The sequence below is a fragment of the Alosa alosa genome, chromosome 5 (assembly GCF_017589495.1).
Source record: "Alosa alosa isolate M-15738 ecotype Scorff River chromosome 5, AALO_Geno_1.1, whole genome shotgun sequence".
NCBI lineage: Eukaryota > Metazoa > Chordata > Actinopteri > Clupeiformes > Clupeidae > Alosa > Alosa alosa.
This window is the reverse complement of record NC_063193.1, coordinates 14,875,750-14,900,269: the sequence shown is the minus strand read 5'-3', so window position 1 is coordinate 14,900,269 and position 24,520 is coordinate 14,875,750. Positions and strand designations below refer to the sequence as shown.

At 40.8% G+C, this 24,520-nt stretch overlaps 1 protein-coding gene across 1 annotated transcript; it reads left to right on the top strand.

The window, feature by feature from the left end:
* Positions 1-66: 66 nt before the first annotated feature.
* On the top strand, positions 67-23,713 carry npffr1l2 (neuropeptide FF receptor 1 like 2). Its single transcript, XM_048243456.1, has 4 exons — positions 67-87; positions 9,515-9,737; positions 21,959-22,058; positions 22,711-23,713. The coding sequence occupies exons 1-4, from the start codon at positions 67-69 to the stop codon at positions 23,711-23,713; spliced, it is 1,347 nt and encodes a 448-aa protein (XP_048099413.1).
* The last annotated feature ends 807 nt before the right edge of the window (positions 23,714-24,520 follow it).

Genomic DNA, 24,520 nt, shown 5'->3' with positions numbered 1-24,520 from the left:
GTCTCTTACCTATGACTTTTGAACAAAGCAAGCACCTGCTGTCTTCTGTGGAATGAGAGGCTAAAAATGGCTGGACTGCCATTACCAATCAACAATTATCTACAAAAAAGTATTAAAATAATAATTAATCTATTGTTAATGTTGAAAATATGACCAAAAATCTTTAAATTGTCATAAGATTTCTTTGACATGTAAACCATTGTCTCCTACTAGGCAAATGTTACCCTATCCACTGTGTCAGACCGTGGAAGAAGGGTGGTCTGCACACTGCAATTGCTCCAAGAATATAGATTCTTCGAGAGGGAAGAAAATGTATGAAACCAGGACAGGTGGTGAAGAGCTGTGGTGGTGGTGACTTTCTTTGTTTGTGTCAAGACTGACACAAGACTGTTGCCAGTACTCTGTTTATAAGCAATGGCGAAATTAAGGCCAAGGTGAAGTGAAATGTGTACTTTGGATTAAATAAACTTTTCAATATTTTGCAAAGTTTGGCTGTGTTCATTTCATCAGTAGTAGGTTACTTCTAATACATTTAAAAGGGTAAATAAATACAATATTATAATTATACACATAAATTATGAATAGTAATATTAATAATAGTAATAGTGTCCAGTACAGTACTGTATCTGGAGGTTTACAGTACTAAAAGTGGTATGCTCATTCATTTTCTACAAGAACAGTGACATTGAGGATCTGATAAAAGTTTTTTTTTAATGAACATTTGGGTAGGCTACAAGGACTGGTGTGGGAGTGCTTTATTCAAAACACAAACAATACTTTTTTATTTGAAAGAGCACTGTCGTGGTTCTTTTTTTGCGCTTTGGTTTGTGAATAAGAGCATCTCCTCTCCCCAGCATCTCATCTTAGCAATTGAACCACCATATTTGTGCAGGACTTCAGTCTTCCACCCTGATAATAGATCCACTTCTCTCCACTACTTCAGGGAGCACGCTCACTGCATTGCAGATACGGATCACAGCCCAAACCATTGTCCATGCAGAGAAAATGGGAGCTCTTCTGTCTGAAGTGAAAAGTCAAGAATCACAGACAGAAAAGATTCAGGCGTTGAAAGGTTGTTTTGGACCCACTGAAAACATAACACTCATGGACAACCTTTCTTTTGTGTGAAGAACATACTGCATGCTGTGTGCAAGAGTCTCCCGCCAAGCAGTATAAGGCCTATTCTTAGGGACTTTTTGCAGTTCCTAAGGCCACTTTGTGCATTCGGACACCAGGGAACTGTGGATTAAATAGTTCCTCTGACTACAGTTCTAACTATTTGAGCTCCTACTTTGGGGTATGGTCTTTTCCCTGTGCATAGGAACCATGACTGATGTGCATGCCTAGGAAGCAGAAGCACCATTTTTAAACAGCTCTGTAAAAATAATTCAGCTTCTGTTTAAATTTGCTTAACATAAAAACTGCATGAGAAGGCTGCAGAGACTGACTGCTGCCATGCAGCAAATGCCTTCTGGACAGATGAGAAGAAATGTTATGCTATGCTATAACAATGCTGATTCTTTTTTTTATGCTTCCTGATACCATGAGCTTCTAGTTTGTCAGTAAACCTCAGCAGCTAGTAACTAAATAGCAATGCTGTCCATTTCATTGTTCATGTAATGGGCTACTACTAGGCTAATGTGTGTTAAGTCATCCTAGAGTTCCTACTATGTGCAGATGCAAACAGAAAAAAGCCCTAGGAACTGTGTAGTTCTAGGGGTAGCTCAGTCAGTAGTTAGTAGAACTGTGTTCTTAGAACTTCTGTGTCCTAATGTGCCTATATATGGGTGCCATCAAAAGCTCTCATCAATGGGAAAAACTTCCAGGGCACCGGGTTAGCCAGCTAACTAATAACACTCCTGGCGCTATTTGAGATTGTGAGTAACGAAATTGTGGTATAATATTAGATGTAACTATCTTGTTTTTATATAGGCTCAGTTAAAACAATGAAAAGAAAGGATCTTCAAATACCAAACAAGGTTGGTTGTCGGAAGTGTGTCGTCACTGATATCTCTCTAAAGCAGGTGCTCTTTGGTTTCAAGGGAATACTTCTTGCACACTGCTTTTTATAGTTAAAAAGCCTTTAATTTAAGTGGGCTTACGCTTTGCGACAAAACATGTCTTCATCAGATCATACAGGTTATGGCCTCCTTACACCAAACAACTTTGACAAGATTGAAGAGCACTTAGGCTATTGCATAGACTGTAGAACTTCAAGGCTATATACAGTCTATCGGCTATTGTGTGTGTGTGTGTGTGTGTGTGTGTGTGTGTGTGAGTACATGTGTGAGAGAAAGAGTGTGATTGAGCTGCAACTCCTTGTTACATAAATGATGGCAACCATAAAGGCTGGCTTATGCTTGTACATCATTCAGTCATGCTCCTCAGGTTAGGGTAACTCACAAATTGTCTGTCATAGTTTGTGGACACCCTGAAATAGTCTTGGCCACCCCATGTAAAAGTTTACTTAGTTCCGCCGCTCCATGCATGCAAAATAAAATGCTACATTCAGGAAACAACAAAGTAGGCTACAGTGTAACTTGACCTGAGAAAAGGGTCTAAAGCAGCTTATTTAGAAGTGAATGTGAGCAGCCTATGGGCACGCATCGGTTTTCTGAGAAACAAGTGGCGCAGGGGGTGAAACGATGCGCTCGCGTGGTCAATGACGCACGACACTTGGCGGTAGGTGTGGGGTGGAGGGCCGAGGAGGGCAGGTGGGAGCAAGACTGAGAATACGGGCGAGAATTGAAATAAATCAACATCAGGAGGACTCAATCACGAAGAGAGGCAGAATGAACCGAAACCTTCTTCTGTACCAGAACTTGAGCACTTAGAATATTATATTATATTGTTTTTTTAATTTATTTTATTCTTAGCCTGGCTGCTGCGTTTACAATAGAAGGTAAGTTTTTTATATATATAGAATTGGGCAATGTTTTTATTGAATTTCTGCGTATACATTTGTTTGTGGTCCTTACTGTCAGTTCCAGTCACGAATTATTTTATTGCTCTTATGGCACTTCTAAGTCGGACTTATCTAGAGCAGTAATATTCAACAAATTCCTGACAGCCTACACTTCTCTTGCATTGCAAGTGTGAGTTGTATGATTCCATGCGCGAGGAAAGTTTTGGTCTAAATTAACATACTATTAATCGGGAGGGGTGTTAGGGATAAGTGATTGTCAGGTAGGCTTCATGTGCCTACCATTTGCCTCTTCGGCTGCTTTTTGTCTAGCTTTTCCGACCATGAGTGAAATAGGGGACCCCATTGCTTAAACGGATGCATAATACAACTTGACAGCATTGACTCTCAAATCTGTGGAAAAAAATGTTGCAAACGCGCCTTACTATAATTTATCAACTGTCTTTATATCCGCTGTATAATTTATCAACTGACTTTATATCCGCTCTTTTCTCGCATTGCCCGTTTAGTTTAGGCTACAACCAAGATGCAGAAATAACTTGTTCATGACATGGCCACAAGAGGGAGGACACAACAGCATTTTCAATATCCGAGAGACCACTGACCAACAGTCAATATCTAAACGAAGCTGTCACTTTCTGTCCCCCATAATCAAGCATGCATGCAATTAAAATACCCGTTGCGACTCATATATCATATGAGTCTCTGCTATATATTTTAGTCTTTGCTATATATGTTGCCAAGTAAAATATTGTTGAAGCTTTAAACCTTCAAGGACATTAAGACACCCTAAAAAGGCCATTGAACAAGAGAGTGGCATAGGCTACATGCTATATAGTTAAATGCCTGCTTAGAAACATGTCAATTGTAGGCTACCTCATTAGCTGATAATAACCCAAACAATTCATAAACTATATCATACAAGTATGTTTTGTGTTATATCATTAATGTTTTAGCTGCAGTGCCCTTATTACCATCAACACAAAATCAACATGTCAGGTGACTTACCTTGCAAGTTCTGGGGTCAGTGTTTTTTTAATAGCCCCATCCATTCTTGTTATCCTCAGACCAATCATAATTATTGTTTCTTATAAAAAGCATAGTTACCATTATAATAACATGATCAGTGATTGGCTGCTAATATTTAAAGAGCCCAAGATGTAGCCTAAAATCTTATTTGTCCCATGTCCCAATTTACCTGACTTCACCCTACAAATATTGTTGGTACACATGCTACTGAGATTCAAAGTCTACATGAATATGAAAGTTATTTTGTGGAGCCTAATTAGTACATTGTTCAATTTTTCATTAGTGGCCAATATCTTAATTAGTCAGGGGACATGTCACAGTTATTGTTTGCCTAAATGAATAGCGCCCTTCCTCCGTTCATTATGTCTGGATTATCATTCCACTAACAGGCTGTACTATTCCACTAATGTTGCTGTTTGCTGTGTCACATAGAAGATAGGAGACATAGAAGATAGTCATTTTGAGTATGCTATTCTTGTTTCAATTAGGCCTGCTGAAGGTGTCTCAAGTAAATCATGGCCCTGGCCTGTGCCTTATAATTGTGCCTGTAGCAGCTCATCTAGAAATCATTCATGCACTTAATTGGCAACACACCTTCCAACTATTTAAATTATGCATATTTATTTGTTTAGGCTATACAGTCCTTTCATAAGTGTGTTGTTTGTGTTTATCTTTATCTTTAGCTTACATTTATTAGCAGCAGGGCTCGAATTATCTTTTTGTCTTTAAGGGGGTCTCTCTCTCATAAAAAGTTGGCACATCCAGTACATAGCCTAAAGGCGATACAATTAAATAGCCTAGGCGCGAGTGGCGCTTTTGCGCAGTATGCGCACGGTAGGCCTTGGCTATAACTTGACAGATTTGATAGAAATGGATTCCTTTTAATTAATTTCAAAATATTATTGATTGCAATAGTCCATATTTCATTTCAATTTCACAATACGAAAAAATAGACTAAACTTAGTTTAGTCTGAGTGCCATTCTCAATTTAACAACGTAACTCATTTGAACTATACCACTGTCTCAGATAGGCTAAAACACAATAATGCATGTGGTCTTATACATAGGGAAAATGCACTAACTGGCAGAAAATAATAAAGCCATTGCAGCCAAACTATGTTCTAGTATTATAGGCTAATGTACACATAGTGATATCAACACCGCGGTGTTCAGTCGTCTCGTGTGTTGAACCGTGGAAATAAATAGACGAACAATTTTGGAATTTGCACTGCGTGATGAGATGTTGTCGGCTAGCCATTGAATATTCCGCCATCAGAGATTGCTAACAGGTGTTTCAAAATATCTGGGAACTTTCCGGAGCTCTGAATGGCAGAGGATAGTTGCAGATCAATTCACACAATCATTGAAGTAGGCTGTATTATGGGCCATAATTTTTGTCAATAAACATAGAAGAGGCGAAGCGCAAGTTCAACAACAAACAGGACTTTTTCAGCCCAATGACCGCCTATGTAAATAGACAAAACACTCGCATCAAAGCAGGGTGGCTTCTTCGGACTTGCGAGTGCTGTCAAATCGATATTAGGCTATGCGGTCTGCTCATATAGTGGTGTGATGATGAAGTGCAGTCATGCTGCGTTCAAGGTAGCTCTAACGTAGCCTAGCCTACTGGTAAGAGATCGTTCAGGGATGGATAATGAGCGTTGTTTAAGATTAAATTACAATGCCAGACACCTTCAGATATAAGAGACCCCCTCAGATTTTTGACTTTGTTGTATTTATGGGAGCCAGTCCTCACTCTAAGGGAGCTCGGCTCCCACGTAATTCGAGCACTGATTAGCAGGCACTTTTGTGCAAAAAAACATACATTATATTTTAACCAAGGACCAAACACAACACACCAGAAAGGTAGCTCACCCCTACCTTCAGTATTCCCAGAGAAATTCCACGCAAGGTTTTGTTTTTGTTTGGGGGACAGGATGACCCGACTTTGTTTTGTTTCCAGTTTTCGGAGCCTGATGGGCTGCCTACAGAGACAGTTGTTTTACAGTGTACTCACAGAATGGGCAGCTAGCGGTCGTGAGGAGATCATTGCTAAATGTGACAATAAATGTTTATGGGCTTGAAATCGTGTAAAATCCCTTACTGCACCTTTAAGGCTAGAGCCTACTGTAGTTTCACAACATTCATCGCACTCCCATGGGCGGGTGTAAATTCGGGCTAGCTTCGGGTTGAAACACGTGCCGTAATCAAATCCAAATGGTGTATTACCAGTCTTAAATTCTTAATCTGATTCTATCTAATATCTTTGGAGTTGGAGAGGTTGCCACCAAGGGGGGTTGCCACCAAGGGGTGGCCAGTGGCCACGGTCATTTCAATATAAACCCCAGTGGCCACCCCTGACTATGTGGCCGATGGACACAAATTCCAAATTCATACCCATTCTTCTCTGCTGCTCAAGAGCATGCACATATCACGTGAAAGTGTGCAACCTTCAATGGTGCTAGCTGCTATGTCCTGTGATAAATGGGAGAAGTTCAAGTTCATAATGTGTATATTCACAGGAAAAGTAATCATATTCTGCACACAACTCTGCATCCATCTTCACACTCATTACTCTCAGTGGTTTATCTCACAAACTCTTCATTCAACACATAGCAATATATCAAAAGTAGACCTTACCGAATACAATGATATAAAGCATTCCTCTATACAGTAAGTCGTTACCGAGTAATCTGGTTTTGAAATTGCAGCAAATTTCTACATGTTCTCCCACTTTGGGCTGAAATTCTAATGTAAAAGCACCCCAAAATAAAGAACTTGCTTTCCATCTCAAATAATCAAAAGTTGGTCATGCATGCACAGATCAACTGTGCTTTTGGCTACACGACATATGCACATTATGTAAGTTCAAGTTAGGCTACCCCAGGTCACCAATGCGTATGTAACACAGCAGAAAGTATTATAAGACACATTCTTCATCCAATAGTTCAATGACAAGACTTCAGTGAATACAACAATTCATAATAAATAAAATATTTATGTTAGTACATATATCTTTGTAAATTGCTAAGCCATAGAGTATCGGACCATTATGATTCTTATATTCCAGACAATCCCACACAAATATGACATATCTATTGGCATGCTTCCAGGTGACATAAATGCAAAAACATGACAAAAATGCAAGAGACACAAAATATGTTTCCTTGATATAAAGGCTGACCTTGATGCAAGAATTATCACTTCATACTTTCCAAGATATACTAAAAAAAAAAAGATGCATGTATAGATGGCCCTTACAATTGACCAAGATAAGAACTTAAAAGTAAAGGTATTAAAATTGCACTGAAAATAGCCTAGGCCTCAAAGGGCTGATTTTACAGTGGGTAGTATTCATTTAAATACCTTATCACAACAGTTAATGACGTGGAAGAAAATAAAATGCAGCACCCGCTGCTGTGCCTTTCTTCCCCCTTACCTTTTTCATGAACATGACCTAAAATAATGAAATGACACCAATGGACCGATTACAAAGGTTTGTCATTAAACACTTTAAAAACAGGCCTTTTTTGTCTTTTCCCCCTGAAATTGCACAGTGCCAAGCATTTCTGAACTCGCCACATTTCAGCCCTCTAGGTCACTTGATATGACTTTAGAAACACAACTGAGCCCTAGCACTTGTGAAGCTGTGTGCAAACGTATATCAAAATAGAATGAAAAATGGGTACTTTAGACCATTATTTCCCAAGGTATGCTCATGCATTTTGTAAAATGTCCAATGGAAACTCCCCATAGGACTTTTGGTTATAAAATATATACTGACAATAAAAAGCCTTACTGTGTGGCAACCTCTTGGTGTAGAAGCATAATCCTGGTGACAAATGAAAGATAACACTCTGAGGTTTCTTGTAGACTATTTGGATTGTAGTGTATGTCAGAGGTTCTGATATAGAATGACTACACAAAATATGGAATAATTACACAAAAGTCTCTATTTTCCATTTTGTTGTTGGTTCAATGGATGTGTATAAGATGGAGTATACATCTGCACAACTAATATTGGATAAAACAACATGAATATTCAATCTATGGATTCCTGTGAATATTTAAATACCCAATATGCTGCATCTACTTATTGCTAAGGATAAACACTGCAGCTAGAAGGTAGGGAAGCACCAAAGGCGGAGGAGGGGGTGGAGGGCATTTTTGATTACATTTAATTGAGACATAGTAAGATTAATCTGACAATGTAAAGCACTATACAGATTGTACATGAAAAAGGTTGTCATGCATGGATTCCTAAGAGTCCAAGCTTTCAAATGGTGCATACAATTGATTTAGAATGTTGGGGGGAGGTGGGAAAGAGGGGTAGGTGTGATGAGGATGGCACACTATTCTTTAAAAGGAATTCAACAGCCAAGACAAGAAAAATAAACATGCATTTATAATGCAAGAGGGAGACAACAGAGAGAATGGCCTTCACAAGAGGTCAAGACAAGCAGCGAGTTTGGGATCTTCCCAAGTAAGAGACAGTGAAGTTGTAAGCCAGATAGTAAGTCCTTATACAGTAAGTCCTGTCTCTCTCCCTGTCGCTGTCACACACACACACAGAGACATACTCTCACACACACAATGTAACGATTTAATACAAATTGTCTAATGACTAATGAAAACTCTTTTTGTTCATGTTTCAGATACTGACATGGTTGTCTGAAGGTAGACAGTATGGAAATTAAAAAATCAAATCCCTCTACTTGATCAGAAATGCCTCGGCTGGGCTGAGCACCGTAATTATATTTCCCTCAGGAAAAAGCTGTCAGCAAAATGACAGTCTAATTGTAGCTTTCCTTAGTACAGAGAATTGCTTCGATATTACAGCGTCTCTTGACAATTTCACATCAATATAGCATCATCCTTTCCCATACACCAAATCTATTTTGCTGTTTTGGTACTAACCACTAATACATAGAGTTCTTCAAGCACTCAGGTGTGTTCACAGCTAGCTGTTAAGGTTTGCAAATTGACATCTGAAATAAATAGGGAAACAGCTGACTGAGCTCTTAGTATTGGGAGCGAGGAGAGGCCTCAGGTCCATGGTTGTGGTGGTCTGCCTTGCGAAGACAGTGTTAGTCAGGCCACTAAACAAGTGATGGGGGGCAATCACTAGATCAATATCAGCCATCATTTTTCATCTCTTTCAGCCCTGTTGACATACAAACCTAACGGAGAACATGTATGCACACTCAAAAAGACTCATTTGTTGTCTGTATCTGCATTCCAGAGTCAAAGAAAAATAAATGCATGATGTGTTGCTTAAGATGGATATATGAGCAAGCATTCATGTCTATTGTTGCAAGAGAAAAAAAATGAGTATTTTTGAATGCTAATGACAATATATTTCCCTATATTATTCATAGGTAGTGTCATCTTTCTGCTCCACCTTGAAAAGCCCTCAAAGTTGCATACATGGATGTAGTTGAGTTGGAGATGGATGGCTGGTTAGGGCTTGATGTGCCCTTTCTGAATGTAAATATTTCCTGGAGTGAAAACTGTACCAATGGCTCAACAAGCAACATCTCCGCCAACTCTGATCACCCATACCCATACTACCAGCACTCGTTCCCAGTGGCGGCCAGCCTGATCCTGGTCTATCTCTTCATCTTTCTGCTGTGTATGGTGGGGAATGGCCTGGTGTGCTTGATAGTGTTGAAGAACCGCCGCATGAGAACTGTTACAAACCTGTTCATCCTCAACCTCGCTGTCAGTGATCTGCTCGTGGGAATCTTCTGCATACCCACCACCCTTGTGGACAACCTCATCACAGGTAACAGTATGCTAACAGATACAAAAAAAAGAATGAAACACTCACGCAGCTGCGTGAAATGTAAGTACAACTGCAGCCGCTTGGGGGCAGCATAAGTCCGCTGTGGCGTTCCACGGTCGAACCGGACGGAGCGTTCGACAGCAAGGTCTGTGACTGGTAGAGTTTTCATTGTGTTGTTTGTCGGTGTTTTTAGCAGCCCCTGCAACATGCTAGTCCACTGTAGCCTATAAGCTTTGTACATAATGTCAAACATAGTTTTGGATTCAGTGGCAGGATTTCTTGATTGTACAGTGCCTCTGTCTCTCTAATGTTTTAAAATGAGAGCTTCGTCAGCTGGCAGTAGGCTACTTTGTAAGCAGTCATGAGAAGTTTGCTTGCTAACAGCACATAAATATGCTGCCCAGAAACCTCATTCTGATTTTTTTTTACTACACTAATGAGGTTGAAATATAGCCTTTGCCTACAGTATCTCCTTAACAGTAATGTTAACAAAATGACAGCATTCATATGACAAAGGAAAACGAATGTCAAGGCTGTGCCACAGCAACCAGTGTACAGTCCTACCCAATACTCAATGTAGCTAGTGTTGTCTGATAGCGCAGTGGGTTAATGCATGTGTCTCCAGAGCAGGTCTGGTCTTTCAGGCAGTTCGAGTTCAAATCCAGGAAGGAGTAATGATGCAACGTTTTTCTTTAGAAATCTTTTCATTGAATCGAAGTTGTAGCCTACTACAGACAGTCGATGAGGTGTTCTGAGCTTAAGCTTAAGCTTGGTGTAGGCTACTTTGAAACTTCTGCGGGGTAGCGGGAGCATTTGTTTTTAAATCATAACTTGCATCTTTCCATTCCAACCATTATTAGGCCTATTTTTATCATTTTTTTTGCAAGGTGTTGCTCCTGGTAAGACTTGTTTATAAGACGTTTGGTGATTAATTGATAGCTGTTTTTGGGACACGTTAAACTTTCTTTATAATGAGCGCATACAGGGAGTAAAACGACTTGTTGCCATTTTGGGACATTAAGATACGTTAAGCTTTTTCACGTTAAGGATTTTATTAATTTATTTATATTTAGGCTACTTGCGCAAACCCTGGATACTTTTATTGCCACACAACAATATTGGTATTTGTTTGTTACATTAGCTTCAGAAAGTAGGCCTACCGCTTCAGAAAGCTGCACTGATTGTGAAAAAAGGGGGTGGAGAAGGGGGGCTTAACGTGAAAATGTTTAACGTAGCTTAATGTCCCAAAAAGACATTTGTTTGTACAACAGCAACAATTGCTGGTGTACAGTCTATAATCAATTAGCCAAATCATTTGTCCAGCTGTTTAAACATTTTTCGTGCTACATTCAAACACAAAAAGTGCTTTGATATATTTTTCGTTTTTCGTGTCGTTTTTGTCGACAAGCAGGCATGTTGCGGTTGCAATTTAAGTGAAATTTCTACAATAGCCCAACCTATTCCCCTCTGATATTTAGAGTTGTTTCGTTAAGATAAAATTCTTATTTAAATTTTGGGTTTGGCAAAGGACGTTTTTTGACTTTTTTTTATTCATGCCCTTTACAACTGTGCTTATCCGCCCTGGCACACTTCGATCACTGCATGATGATACTGCTTTTATTACACAACTGTTGTGTGTGCGCATGTTCTTTCTTTTGGTGCACAATCTGAAGCTGTAGAGACGTTACTGCTGGTCAAGCACATTATTGGAAACTTTGCACTTTATTTTCTGTCCTGTTGTGCGTTGTTGCTGAAAATGTAAGTGATGTTTAGGCTACTATAGTTTGTTAACCTCTTTGGTTAGACCTTTATATGTCAGACTGCAGTTTAGTAAGTGTAAATGTCTGGAAACATATTAGCATAATTGCCGTGAATGTGTGGAATGTTGCAAATTTAGTATGTCAATTATATTGTGATTAGCACATAGTATTGATGCTATAATTGCACAATTAGCATGTTACGTTTTTTTATATTCATGTAACTTAACAATACAATGATGCTGATTGTATTCTGTATTTATTATTTTCTAGACACCACAACTTCACATAACATAACACAACTTAATCCAAGTCATCATTATTTAAATGGAAATATTCCAGTAACATACTCCCTGGAAGATCTGCATTCTTTCTGACCGAAGAATTAGGCCAGCCGTTGCACAACCCGCAACATATCTCATAGTTCCCTAAAAAATTGGTCCTTCCGAGCCAGAGAGTACATCTGCTGCGTCATGGATCCTTCCAGAGATGTCCAGGATGGAGCCCATCTGCCTGATCCTCGTCCCGTACAGAGTCGGCACCCCCCAGCCTACTTACAGAACTATGTGCTCAGCCATCCACATCAGTCCATTTTCATTCCTTCCACTGGTAATGTGACCTCATCTGAAAGAATAGTATCACATGCAAGTCATGAACCTAGCACCAGTTAACGTCTCATCTGCACCTTCTGGAGCTACAAGCAGAGACCTTGGACAACTGGACCATCTAGAAGAATGATGGAGAAGCTTAAGCATTGAGCTGAGAGAGCTCCAGGTAGTAATGGAGGATGCTAGAAGAATGTCCTACCCACCAAGCTCTCTGAGTTTTTCCCAAGAGTATCCAAGGTCAACTTCTCTCAACCTGCAGTATAGCAGTAGCCTGTCACATATTCCCTTTGCTCGATCATCAGTGGCTACTATCCATTCACCACAGAGAACTCCTCTCGACCCTTCATCAGCTTCGCAGCCCTCATGGACTGAGCCACCTAGTCATACCTATATGCGGGAACTGACCAATCCATTTACGTCTTCTGCAGCCGATCAGTTAACGCCACTGGTGCTGCAACCAAAGCAGTCAGTGTCTGTTGGGGATCATCACCAACCCTCAGCTACTGCTGCAATGTGGATGGAGCCTCATCTGTATGGAGTTACATTTGTTCCACTTTTATGAGCGAGCAATAGCATAATTTGAGCGCAGAAAAATATTTTGAGCGAGCACACAAATTATATTTTGAGGAAAAATGAAACTCGAGCACAAAAAAACTTGTAGTTGAGCAAACAGGAATCTATCTTGTGCTCCACAAATGCCTTTGCCTGTTTGCTAATATCAATATGTATGTGCAACATCAGCCCCCTTTCTTTCAGTTTCACTGTACGTGCTCATAGATACAGATTCTTTCCTTCTTGCCCTTGAAGATTTGTGGCTGGCGAGGGAAACCCTTTGAGCTCATCTCTTTGATCAGGGCACTAATTTCCCGTGGAGGGACAGAGAACTCAAAGAGGGCCCTGGCTCAACTTGAACCTTCCCTCAAAGAACAGCTTGCTGGACAGAGTATCTCCTTCAGATACAATCCTTCCCATGCACCTCACTTTGGAGGGGCATAGGAAAGCGAGATAAAATCTGCCAAGGCTGCCCTTTAAGTTGTACTGAGAGACCAGCTGATGCCAGAGGAGGTTCTTGCTACAGTTTTAGTGGAGGTTGAAGGAATATTAAGTTCAAAGCCACTTGGAAATGTATCGTTCGGCTGTAGCAGACCCAGACCCAGTCACTCCTAATCTGCTTTTGATGGGGCAGCGTGATGCCTCACTGCCTGGCCTTGTATGGCCCTGATGCTCTGCTGGGGCGAAGACGCTACCGACACAGCCAGGTCATTGCTGACCACTTCTGGAGCCAGTCCATCCAAAGATACCTACCCAACCTTCAACTAAGGCAGAAATGGAAGGGCTCTACAGGGGACCTCTCTGTCGGACAGGTAGTCCTTGTGATAGACAGAGTCGGCACCCCCCAGCCTACTTACAGAACTATGTGCTCAGCCATCCACATCAGTCCATTTTCATTCCTTCCACTGGTAATGTGACCTCATCTGAAAGAATAGTATCACATGCAAGTCATGAACCTAGCACCAGTTAACGTCTCATCTGCACCTTCTGGAGCTACAAGCAGAGACCTTGGACAACTGGACCATCTAGAAGAATGATGGAGAAGCTTAAGCATTGAGCTGAGAGAGCTCCAGGTAGTAATGGAGGATGCTAGAAGAATGTCCTACCCACCAAGCTCTCTGAGTTTTTCCCAAGAGTATCCAAGGTCAACTTCTCTCAACCTGCAGTATAGCAGTAGCCTGTCACATATTCCCTTTGCTCGATCATCAGTGGCTACTATCCATTTCACCACAGAGAACTCCTCTCGACCCTTCATCAGCTTCAAGAGCCCCTCATGGACTGAGCCACCTGTCATACCTATATCGCGGGAACTGACCAATCCATTTACGCCTTCTGCAGCCCGATCAGTTAACGCCACTGGTGCTGCAACCAAAGCAGTCAGTGTCTGTTGGGGATCATCACCAACCCTCAGCTACTGCTGCAATGTGAATGAGGAGCCTCATCTGTATGGAGTTACATTTGTTCCACTTTTATGAGCGAGCAATAATAGCATAATTTGAGTTTGAAAAAATATTTTGAGGCAACACACACAAATTATATTTTGAGGAAAAAATGAAACTCGAAAGCAAAAAAACTTGTAGTTGAGCAAACAGGAATCTATCTTGTGCTCCACAAATGCCTTTGCCTGTTTGCTAATATCAATATGTATGTGCAACATCAGCCCCCTTTCTTTCAGTTTCACTGTACGTGCTCATAGATACAGATTCTTTCCTTCTTGCCCTTCGAAGATTTGTGGCTAGGCGAGGGAAACCCTTTGAGCTCATCTGCGATCAGGGCACTAATTTCCGTGGAGGGGACAGAGAACTCAAAGAGGCCCTGGCTCAACTTGAACCTTCCCTCAAAGAACAGCTTGCTGGACAGAGTATCTCCTTCAGATACAATCCTTCCCATGCACCTCACTTTGGAGGGGCATAGGAAAGCGAGATAAAATCTGCCAAGGCTGCCCTTTAAGTTGTACTGAGAGACCAGCTGATGCCAGAGGAGGTTCTTGCTACAGTTTTAGTGGAGGTTGAAGGAATATTAAGTTCAAAGCCACTTGGATATGTATCGTCGGCTGTAGCAGACCCAGACCCAGTCACTCCTAATCTGCTTTTGATGGGGCAGCGTGATGCCTCACTGCCACAGGCCTTGTATGGCCCTGATGCTCTGCTGGGACGAAGACGCTACCGACACAGCCAGGTCATTGCTGACCACTTCTGGAGCCAGTCCATCCAAAGATACCTACCCAACCTTCAACTAAGGCAGAAATGGAAGGGCTCTACAGGGGACCTCTCTGTCGGACAGGTAGTCCTTGTGATAGACTATCAACTTCCTCGGGCCTTGTGGCCTGTTGGACGTGTGAGTAAGTGTAAGTGAAGAGTAAGTGATGACGAGAAGATCCGGACTTCTGAAGATTTTCCCTTTGCCACAAGGGTTGTGTGTGTGCGCATGTTCTTTCTTTTGGTGCGCAATCTGAAGCTGTAGAGACGTTACTGCTGGTCAAGCACATTATTGGAAACCAGAGGCGGACAGAGTACACAGCTTCATTACTTGAGTAAAAGTACAGATACCCTTTGCTAAATTTTACTCAAGTACAAGTAAAAGTACAACAGTCAGATGTCTATTTAAGTAAAAGTACTGAAGTACTTGTTTTTAAAAGTACTTGAGTATCAAGAGTACAAGAGTAGCCTACATTTTCTAAATATTGCATTACTACTGCCACAGTGTTTACATTTATGTACAGAAACGTCCTACATGGAGTTATGAAAAATGTTAATGTTAATACCTTGAAGAATGAAAAAGGAATTGGAAGTAAAATCAAGTCATTTTCATCTTTTTACCATGTTGCCAGGGATGGGCAGTATTTCTAATACATGTATTTAAAAATAAATTTTTCAAATACAAAATGCTATTTTGTAATTGAAACACTTGAAGCGAAAACTATCATTAACTTGTTCAGAAAATTTAAATAGTCTGGTGAGGTGGGGCCACAGGTTGGCACATTCCCGGGATGGACCTGCTGCGTCTTCATCTATTGTTTCGTCTCTTATCTAAATCTGACCATGGAGTTGACTTTGGCGGAAAGCTGAAGGTGATTGCTGATAGGCTGTCCCAATCAGTGGGGCCTGCACAATCCAATCACGTTTGAGAGGGAAACAACAAATTGAGGGTTTCCGAGATTTTTCTTTTTTCTTTTTTTTTTTAGAAGTAGTAACGGGTACTCACGGTTATGGATAAAAATGTAGTGGAGTAAAGAGTACAATATTTGCCTCTCAAATGTACTTGAGTAAAGTCATGAGTACTCCCCAAAAATGATACTCGAGTAAAGTACAGATCCCTCAAAATTGTACTCAAGTACTGTACTCAAGTAAATGTACTCCGTTACTGTCCGGCTCTGCTGGAAACTTTGCACTTTATTTTCTGTCCTGTTGTGCGTTGCTGACAATGTATAGTTTGTTGACACTGTTAATCTCTTTGGTTATACCTTTATATGTCAGACTGCCGTTTAGTAAGTGTAAATGTCTGGAAAAATATTAGCATAATTGCCGTGAATGTGTGGAATGTTGCAAATTTAGTATGTCATTTATATCGTGATTAGCACATAGTATTGATGCTATAATTGCACAATTAGCATGTTACGGTTTTTTTATATTCATGTAACTTAACTGTTTGCACTTTGTATTGGTAATGGCCTTTGGTAATTACGAATGGCAGACTGTTACAATGTATAGCCATGTCATCAACATGCTACTTTATACTGCCACACATGCTACTTTATACAGCCACGTGGTAGTGTAATTATTACTGATGGTGAACCTGTTCAGTATATAAATGTCTATTTAGCAATGCTTGATTGCACAGTTAGAATATGATGCTGATTGTATTCGGTATTTATTATTTTCTAGAAACCACAACTTCACATAACATAACACAACTTAATCCAAGTCATCATTATTTAAATGGAAATATTCCAGTAACATACTTTGGAGTGTGGAATAAATGATCAATAACATCTGCCTGGAAGATCTGCATTCTTTCTGACCGAAGAATTAGGCCAGCCGCTGTACAACCCGCAACATATCTCATAGTTTCCTACACTAGCCTCGCCCGCCACTTGTTGCCTTCATATTTTTCCTTTCAAATTTGTGATATCACTCAAGTCTTGCTTTAGTTAATTGGCAAGTTACTACCAGAAGCCAAAATTCTGAAACTCTCACTAGCTCAAAAATGCCGTCATGTAGGCTACTTTCTAAATATTTAACAATCGGAAGCAGCTGCAATTGTAACAGGACATTTTGAAAGAGACCTTTATGGAAGCGCTGCTGCCCAGCTCGCGCACCCTCCTTCACAATGTTGAATGGTGACACGCACTCAACTTGCAAAACATTGAACTGCTTTGAGTGAAGTGCGCTTGCGAGTTGCGTTCCTTCTGTAATTAATTATACTAGATGCTCTTCTTCACATTGAAAACAGTGGAAGTCCTAGCTTGTAGCCTATAGCCTAATATTCTTTTGGAATCAATTTGTGGTTTGATTGACATCAGACTAGTCAGTTAGTTGTGCACTGTTTCCAACTGAGTTGTAAGGTAACAAACAGCCTACTCCGATGAATTCTATTTTTTGCCAATATTCTTGTCACCCTCTCAGAATTCTGAATATCTTTGCTCGCACACTGTAGGAACTGTAACGTGATTAATGACACGTTACACCCAACTCTGTTCAGCTACGAGTAGCCTAGAGAAAGAATCTCCCGTGTGTAAGTTCACTCCAAGTTGGCCTACCCCATAAACTGCATGACAGTAGGCTATTTCTATTTATCTATAAAATGACCACATGCGTTTGTTCAACTTTATGAAGCAGAATTACTCAGGCTATTTGCACACATTTTGTTTTAGCATAAGAGAAAAATACAGTGCAGCGATTTTGGGCTGCACTTTGAAACTCGTTCCGGCGCCCCTGCCTTGTTGCCTTTATGATTTCTTTATAACTTTCTTATACTAAATAGGAAATGCAAACAATGACATGCCCAACCCTGGAACTGACTGACTCTCTGTCTTGTGTGTGTGCGCGCTCTAAGCAGCCTACGTTTCAAATTATGGTAGCCTAACGTTCAAGTTAGATCTGCTGCATGGAGGAGAGTGAGAAGAAACCCGTGTCCTGCTTTTATATTTGATAAATAGGTCCATCTCATCTCACAGTTCCAATGCATGATCCGAATGATGGTTTCATATTTGTTATTCAACTTTGCAAAATACATTCGGGGCTACACTCGAAACATTCGGGGTTAAAGCCCCGGCAAAATCGGCTGGCGACGCCCCTGATATAAGATATATAAACTCACGCTATTGTATTATCATATATGTTTGGTAATGGCCCAACTGTCTCTGATTGTTCTACTGACTTGGAAACTGGATGCGTCATGGAAGTAGTAAGTCAAGTCGCATCAAAAATTGTAGTGGCAGAACTCCCAAGAGCCACCTGGTGGTTGTTTGGGTCAACTGCAGTTTGTGCCATTTCTGCTGAGAGTTCTGCCGAAAATGGGTGCGTGATTCATGCAGGAAACCGTCCAAACTTAACTGATACCCACTGTAGTTAAGTTTACACTGGCATTTGTGAATTGAGTATCACACTGTGCTCATAGACAATGGTTGTCAGAGGTTTACCTGAGCCCATACAATGATTTTCATTACTGAAACAGATTAGTTTTAATGCATACACACTAGCTCCTCTTTTTACTTGTTTATTAGGCTACAGTAACACCAGAGGTTACTTTTTTTAACGTGTTGCTGCTATCCAGGGGCGATTCTAGACCTAGAGCTTTGCCAATCAGATTCCAAAAATAATTCAGTGGAAATGCATGGATTCAGTTGCTTCCAATAGCAGCAATTGGAATTCAAGATGGCGTCGAACGGTAAAATTCCTTAAGGTACTGTCTGTATAAATCGTCTTGTAAATAAACTACCTTTTTCAAAGTTCTCCATGTCTCGTTGATTAAATGTCAAGGCCCTCGAAGTCTACCAATGAAGTATGGAGCTACTTTGAGCCCTCAATAAATGGTGTAAAACAGTGATTTATTTGCATGGCTAGGCCGATGCCCGAGGCACCACAACGAAACACTGTTGGTAGCATTGGCTAACTAAGCATGCCAGATTTCTGAGTGCAGGGGACAAGCCGAGGTGAGCTATGAGACATACGTTCACACTCGGTATCATGTTTCAACACACTTTAGGTCAAAATCACACTGGAATTATCCTTTAACGTCCAGTAACGTTAACGGCGTTGTAACAACGGGAAAAGTAATTACTTAGATTACCCCGTTAGTGAAAAATAACGTCGTTACCTAACGCTGTTCTTTTAAACAGCATTATTCCAAACACTGATCATTATTAATTGTCCGCATGTGTGCATGCAGCCTACGCATGGTGTGAGTGTGTGTGTCAGGGAGAGAGCACAAGCTGGTAAACTGTTGCTAAATTTAGGCTACAAATTTGACGCTAAGCATTGAAAAACAGATGCTAATTATGATTTACCTTGTCATATTTTCTGTCAATCAAGTTGTGAATTTGTTGTAACATTTAAACAGGGGACGACTTACTCTACGCTCAAAGTGATGTGATGAGCTCCAGCGGTTTTCCACTGTACAAATCCAAACACTTTCGGAAGAATCATGTGAGCGATTTTCATTGGTTGTTGCGTTCAATCTTACCCAGCTATTTCCTGATTGGCTATTATGGCCCCTTTCTTTTTTTCTTGTTTGTTTTTTGTATTGGCTGGTAAGTGACAGGCTTGAGTCATGACTAAAGCAGGCACGGAGATGCGCTCATGAATGCCGTTTCCAGCTAGAGCAGCTAGAATTTTACTGGGGCACTGGAGACTTTTACTAAGGCACGTGCCCCAGTGAATAAGGTCTAGTGATGCCCCTGCTGGTATCAAATTCATTATTACCACATATTTTTCATGAAACAGTCATATATGTCATTTTCAACATTTGATATGTTGTTGGCATCCTTTTTGCAGCTAAATGAGTTTACGAAATTTTGCTACAAAATGTTTTTTATTCTGGGTGGCGGTCATAATTACCTGTCATTCTCATTCTCTTAACTTGGATTATCAAACTGTTAGTGGACAATTTACCATAAATAGTATATATTTACCATAAATGTACCATATTTGCATGAATGTTACCTTAATGCTGAGCCAACTCACGTCTATGAGAAACCCTAGCACTGGCACATTTTATTCGGTAACACTTTACTTGACGGGTGAGTTCATATTCATAGCAGCGGTCATAAACTGCACATAAAGCATTCATGACTGTTTCATGAGACATGACTCAACATTCATACCAAACCTTTCATGAATGTGGAAGACAGAACGACGACAACTTGTCAAAATAAAAGTCCAACAATCGCAAAGCAGCATTGCCGTTTTTGTTCCAAACCTTTTACCTGATCATGTCACATCTGAGTCAATGTATTTGTGTAACCTAGATACCATTAATTTAATCACTCCAGCCTTTGTAAATATTTCATGAATATCTTATGAAGTCTACATCAAATATCACTTTACGAATAGGCTACTTCACAACTTGTATAGTAATCACGAGTTTAACACTGGGAGGTAAACCAGCCTATATGTACATTCAGCTGACCCGCATTTGTGTAACCTGGAGCAGGTGGACATTCCCAGTAGCAAAAAATGAGAAATCATCTGCAAAGGTTACATCGTAAAACAAATACATTTTTATTAAACGAAAATTATTTGCTTTACCATGTTCTGTCTTTTTGGCACTGGAGTAGCCTGTTGACACATTCTGTCTTCCACATTCATGACAGGTTTGGTTTGAATGTTGAGTCATGAATGTTTTATGTGCAGTTTATGACAGCTGCTATGAATGTGTTATGAACTCACCCGTCAAGTAAAGTGTTACCTTTTATTCTTGTTGGTTTACAGAGGTGTGGATGAAAAATGGTTGCTGACCATTCAATGATGGGGCAGGTGCTATTCAGAAATAAGAAATCTAACCACATTCAGCTCTGCCATGCCCAGCACTGTCATCTCACACTAAAATGATGGACTTGTGATCAAGCCCTTTGCCACCTGAATTTAGAAAGACAGCATGTGGAAATGAAGGGATGCCTGCCACTCCTCAGAAAAACATGTGAAAGACAATCCAGAAGTGTCCAGCTAGCAGCTGCTTCACTTCTGCACAACTCTACCATACAGACCTGGGAAGCAGGTGAACTGAGACAGACATGAGTTTTACAGCCGGACACATATATTTGTATTTGACATAGGCCCTGTACTTGGTTCAGCATAAGAGGTGAGACCATTTTCTCAAACCCCCTGGACAGCTATAAAAAGGCTGACCCCACACATCAGTACGGGGGTAAACTGTGGCATTGTACTGAAAGCAGCAGGGTGGCTTGTTAGGGAAGAGCTTCAAAGGGATAAATGGCTGGCTTGTCAAAGGATTCTTAATGGCATGGCTTAAAAAAACGGCAATTACCAATGCACAGAATTGGGCAATTCAATGTATTTAAGCTTTCATTCAATTGAATTCAATGGTTTGAATTAGGGTTCTTTGTATGGTAGTACATGTAGTTTTGTAGTTTCAAAAGTGAACAAATGTAGAATAACAAAACCTTATACAAGTCCAACAGGAACTAATATAAAGGGGAAAAGGGAATAAAGGCAAATTGAGATAGTTATGGTCAGGATTCAACTTGGCCCATGATTCTGGGTATGCATGGTGCTCATCACACTTTGGGAGAAAACAATGTCCTGCTAAATAAAAGTTTGGAAACAGAGAGAAATATCTAAACTCTGAACAGAGAATGGCCATTAGTGATTTTAGTTGTTTAGCCCAAATGACAAGTGAAGGTCAAGGGAAGCATAGGAACTGCAGTTTTTTTACCCAGTGTACTTTTTAAGCGTTCTTTAAAGCAATGACCTTCATTTGTAAGACAAGAATGAGACTGAAATATGAGGCATATCTTTTGACTTATTGATAGAGGACCAGTGATAAAACAATAGATCATCTCAATAACATCAAGCTATTATCACATTTTAGTCCACTAGAAATGGTTGTCATAACTCTCACCTGATCCATCATCAGGTTTTCTACCAAGTTCTGGCGTAAATGGCTACAGTGCCCATACCACATTCAGGTCCATGTGCTCACGGGGACCCAGGTTTAAGTCTGACCCCAATCTCGATCCCATCCTGTCACTTTCTCCAATCTCTATGATTAAAAAGCCCCTCAAAAGTATAAATATTAAAACAAAATGTCCAGTGATGTTTACATGGCCTCTTCTCTTCTCTAGGTTGGCCATTTTCCAACACAGTGTGCAAGATGAGTGGCCTGGTGCAAGGCATGTCAGTATCAGCATCAGTGTTTACCCTTGTGGCCATCGCTGTCGACAGGTTTGTGGAGATAGAGTTGAATCGATTAAAGGAACACTGTTTTTTTTACGTTTAAAATAATGGCTTTAAAATCATTTGGATGATTTGGATGAATATGGAGAATGATTTGGATGAATATGGAGCGTTATGGCATTCCTCTGACATTTCTGATGTGAGCCTGGAATGCCAGGTATTACACTATGACTATGTAAAACAGTATGATTTTGAAATTGCCCCAGTGTTCAATGCACCACTGCATTGAATCATATGGTTTGCAAAGTTTTGTTCATCTTGAATTCACCCCTAGTATTTGACCTGAAAACGGCAAAGGATGCAATGGTTTGCAGCTGAGCTAGCTATTGTAGAACATACTGTACATTATAAGACAAAAAGATGCAGGTGTTTAGAAACGGCTGTAAGCCAAATTATGGACACTAAATTCAACTTTGACCATGCTGGGATGAAGATTTAGCACAACAGATGTTATGAAACAGCTGCCTGCTACTTATGTTGTGCTGAGCACTTCCCCAAGAGCTTTTACTTCAAAAAATGTTCATATATATTCATATATTGTTTAACATGTGTTCACAAATATGCATCATTTTAGAGTTAGATGTATGTGCGGAGGAAATGGCCACTGATTTTTTTCCAATCTTCTCCAATCCCCCCTTAGGTTCCGATGTATTGTGTATCCTTTCCAGCCTAAACTAACTCTCCTTGTTGCCAAGGCAACTATAGGGATGATATGGGTCCTGGCCATAATGATAATCAGTCCGTCTGCAGTGATGCTGACTGTGGAGAGAATGGAGAACTACTACATGGTCCACAATGAAGACTACAACCATACATACCCCATGTACAGGTGTTTCGAGAACTGGCCCGACCCGGAAATGCAACAAATCTACACCATGGTACTGTTTGCTCACATTTACCTGGTGCCCCTCAGCCTGATCACCCTGATGTATGGCCGCATCGGGGTGAAGCTGTACACCACCACCGTGGCGTCGGCTGGGGAGCCTCATGAGACGCTGTCCCAGCCAGCAGCAGCACAGCCTCATGAGGTCACCCGACCGCTGGTGTCCAACAAAAAGATCAGAGTCATCAAGATGCTGAGCATGGTGGCCCTGCTCTTCATGCTGTCGTGGCTCCCGCTGTGGACCTTGCTGCTTCTGATCGACTATGGTGACCTGAACAAGGACCAGCTGGAGCTCCTGACTGGCTACTTCTTCCCATATGCCCACTGGCTAGCGTTCTCCAACTCTAGCGTCAACCCGATCATCTACGGCTACTACAATGAGAACTTCAAGAGAGGCTTCCAGGCCATCTGCCAGACCTACTCCTGCTGCTGCGCCATACAGTTTGGGCTTAGGCCCCGAGAGAGCAGCGAAGGGGTTCAAGCCAACAGGGTATATGGCCTGAGGAACATCACAACCAACACTAACTTTGGAGCGAGAAACCGAGTGCACACTGACAAGGACCTGCAGGAGTTGGGGCACCTTGAGCTGGAACCAAGAAGGAAGCCCTGGAGACACGCTGACAACAGCGAGTCAGAGACAGTACAAGGGGACAGTTTAGGAGCCTGTGACATTAACAACAAAAAGGGTCCCCAGTCCCTTGAGAATGTGGAGATGATCAGCCCAAACGGTGCCAGAGTAAGTCAGGCCTGGGACCATTGACAGCTGAGGAAATGTGAAGAAGCATAATTGTGAGTTCACAGCAAAGGGAAGCACGGAACAGTATAACCATTATTTTGAAACATGAAACTACATCTATTCAAGAAATTGTAAAGAAAAGAACACACTCAACTTGACTGTGAGCAAGTCATTGATTATCAGTTTAATAGCATGGCCTAATAGGATCCGGGCGAGTGACTGTCTACTGCGTCATATTTTTCATTCAAAATTGCAGTGCAACAGAAAGAAAATAGGAATGGGGCGTCCTACAAAAGTTCTCTCAAAATGTCGGGTTGCATCGCGCTGCTCGCATTGATGCAGTCAGAACAAATTGAAAACAAGGCATTAAGTAATGGTTTTTTTTTCCAGGTTTGAGACTTGTTGTTTCACTATCATGTGCAAATATTGTAGAATATGACAGAAAAAAAATATATAATGAACTCACTGGAAAGTTTCTGGCCTGGCCTGGTCTGAAGCACATGGTTTAAGTGCATTTAGGGCGTGTCCAGTTAACTTTTGCTAGTTTGACTGAAGAATAAGTGATGCCAGGTGTATGGTTCAAAAGGGTTCTTGTGTTTCCTAATTAATCATGGGCATGTTTTTGGCTTAACATCCATTAAACAAATTGAGAGTGACATCTGCTATTCCTTTTAAGAGCAAGGAGTGCAAAATCCCATACCATGATGGAACTTGGAGACAAGTGAGCGCATCTCTGCAGAATCTGCTTGCATGCACAACTGTCTATGCAGCAGCAGGATTCCAAAAAGAGTTTGTTTTGCTAAAACAGGTGTATGTGTGAAAAACAGAGCA

Bases quoted from the DNA above. Each gene is read 5' to 3' on its own strand.
- npffr1l2 (XM_048243456.1), top strand. From the start codon at position 67: ATGGCTGGACTGCCATTACCA. The intron at 88-9,514 runs ATCAACAATTAT...GATCACCCATAC, and splicing joins TGGCTGGACTGCCATTACCA to CCATACTACCAGCACTCGTT. The intron at 9,738-21,958 runs GTAACAGTATGC...TCTCTTCTCTAG, and splicing joins TGTGGACAACCTCATCACAG to GTTGGCCATTTTCCAACACA.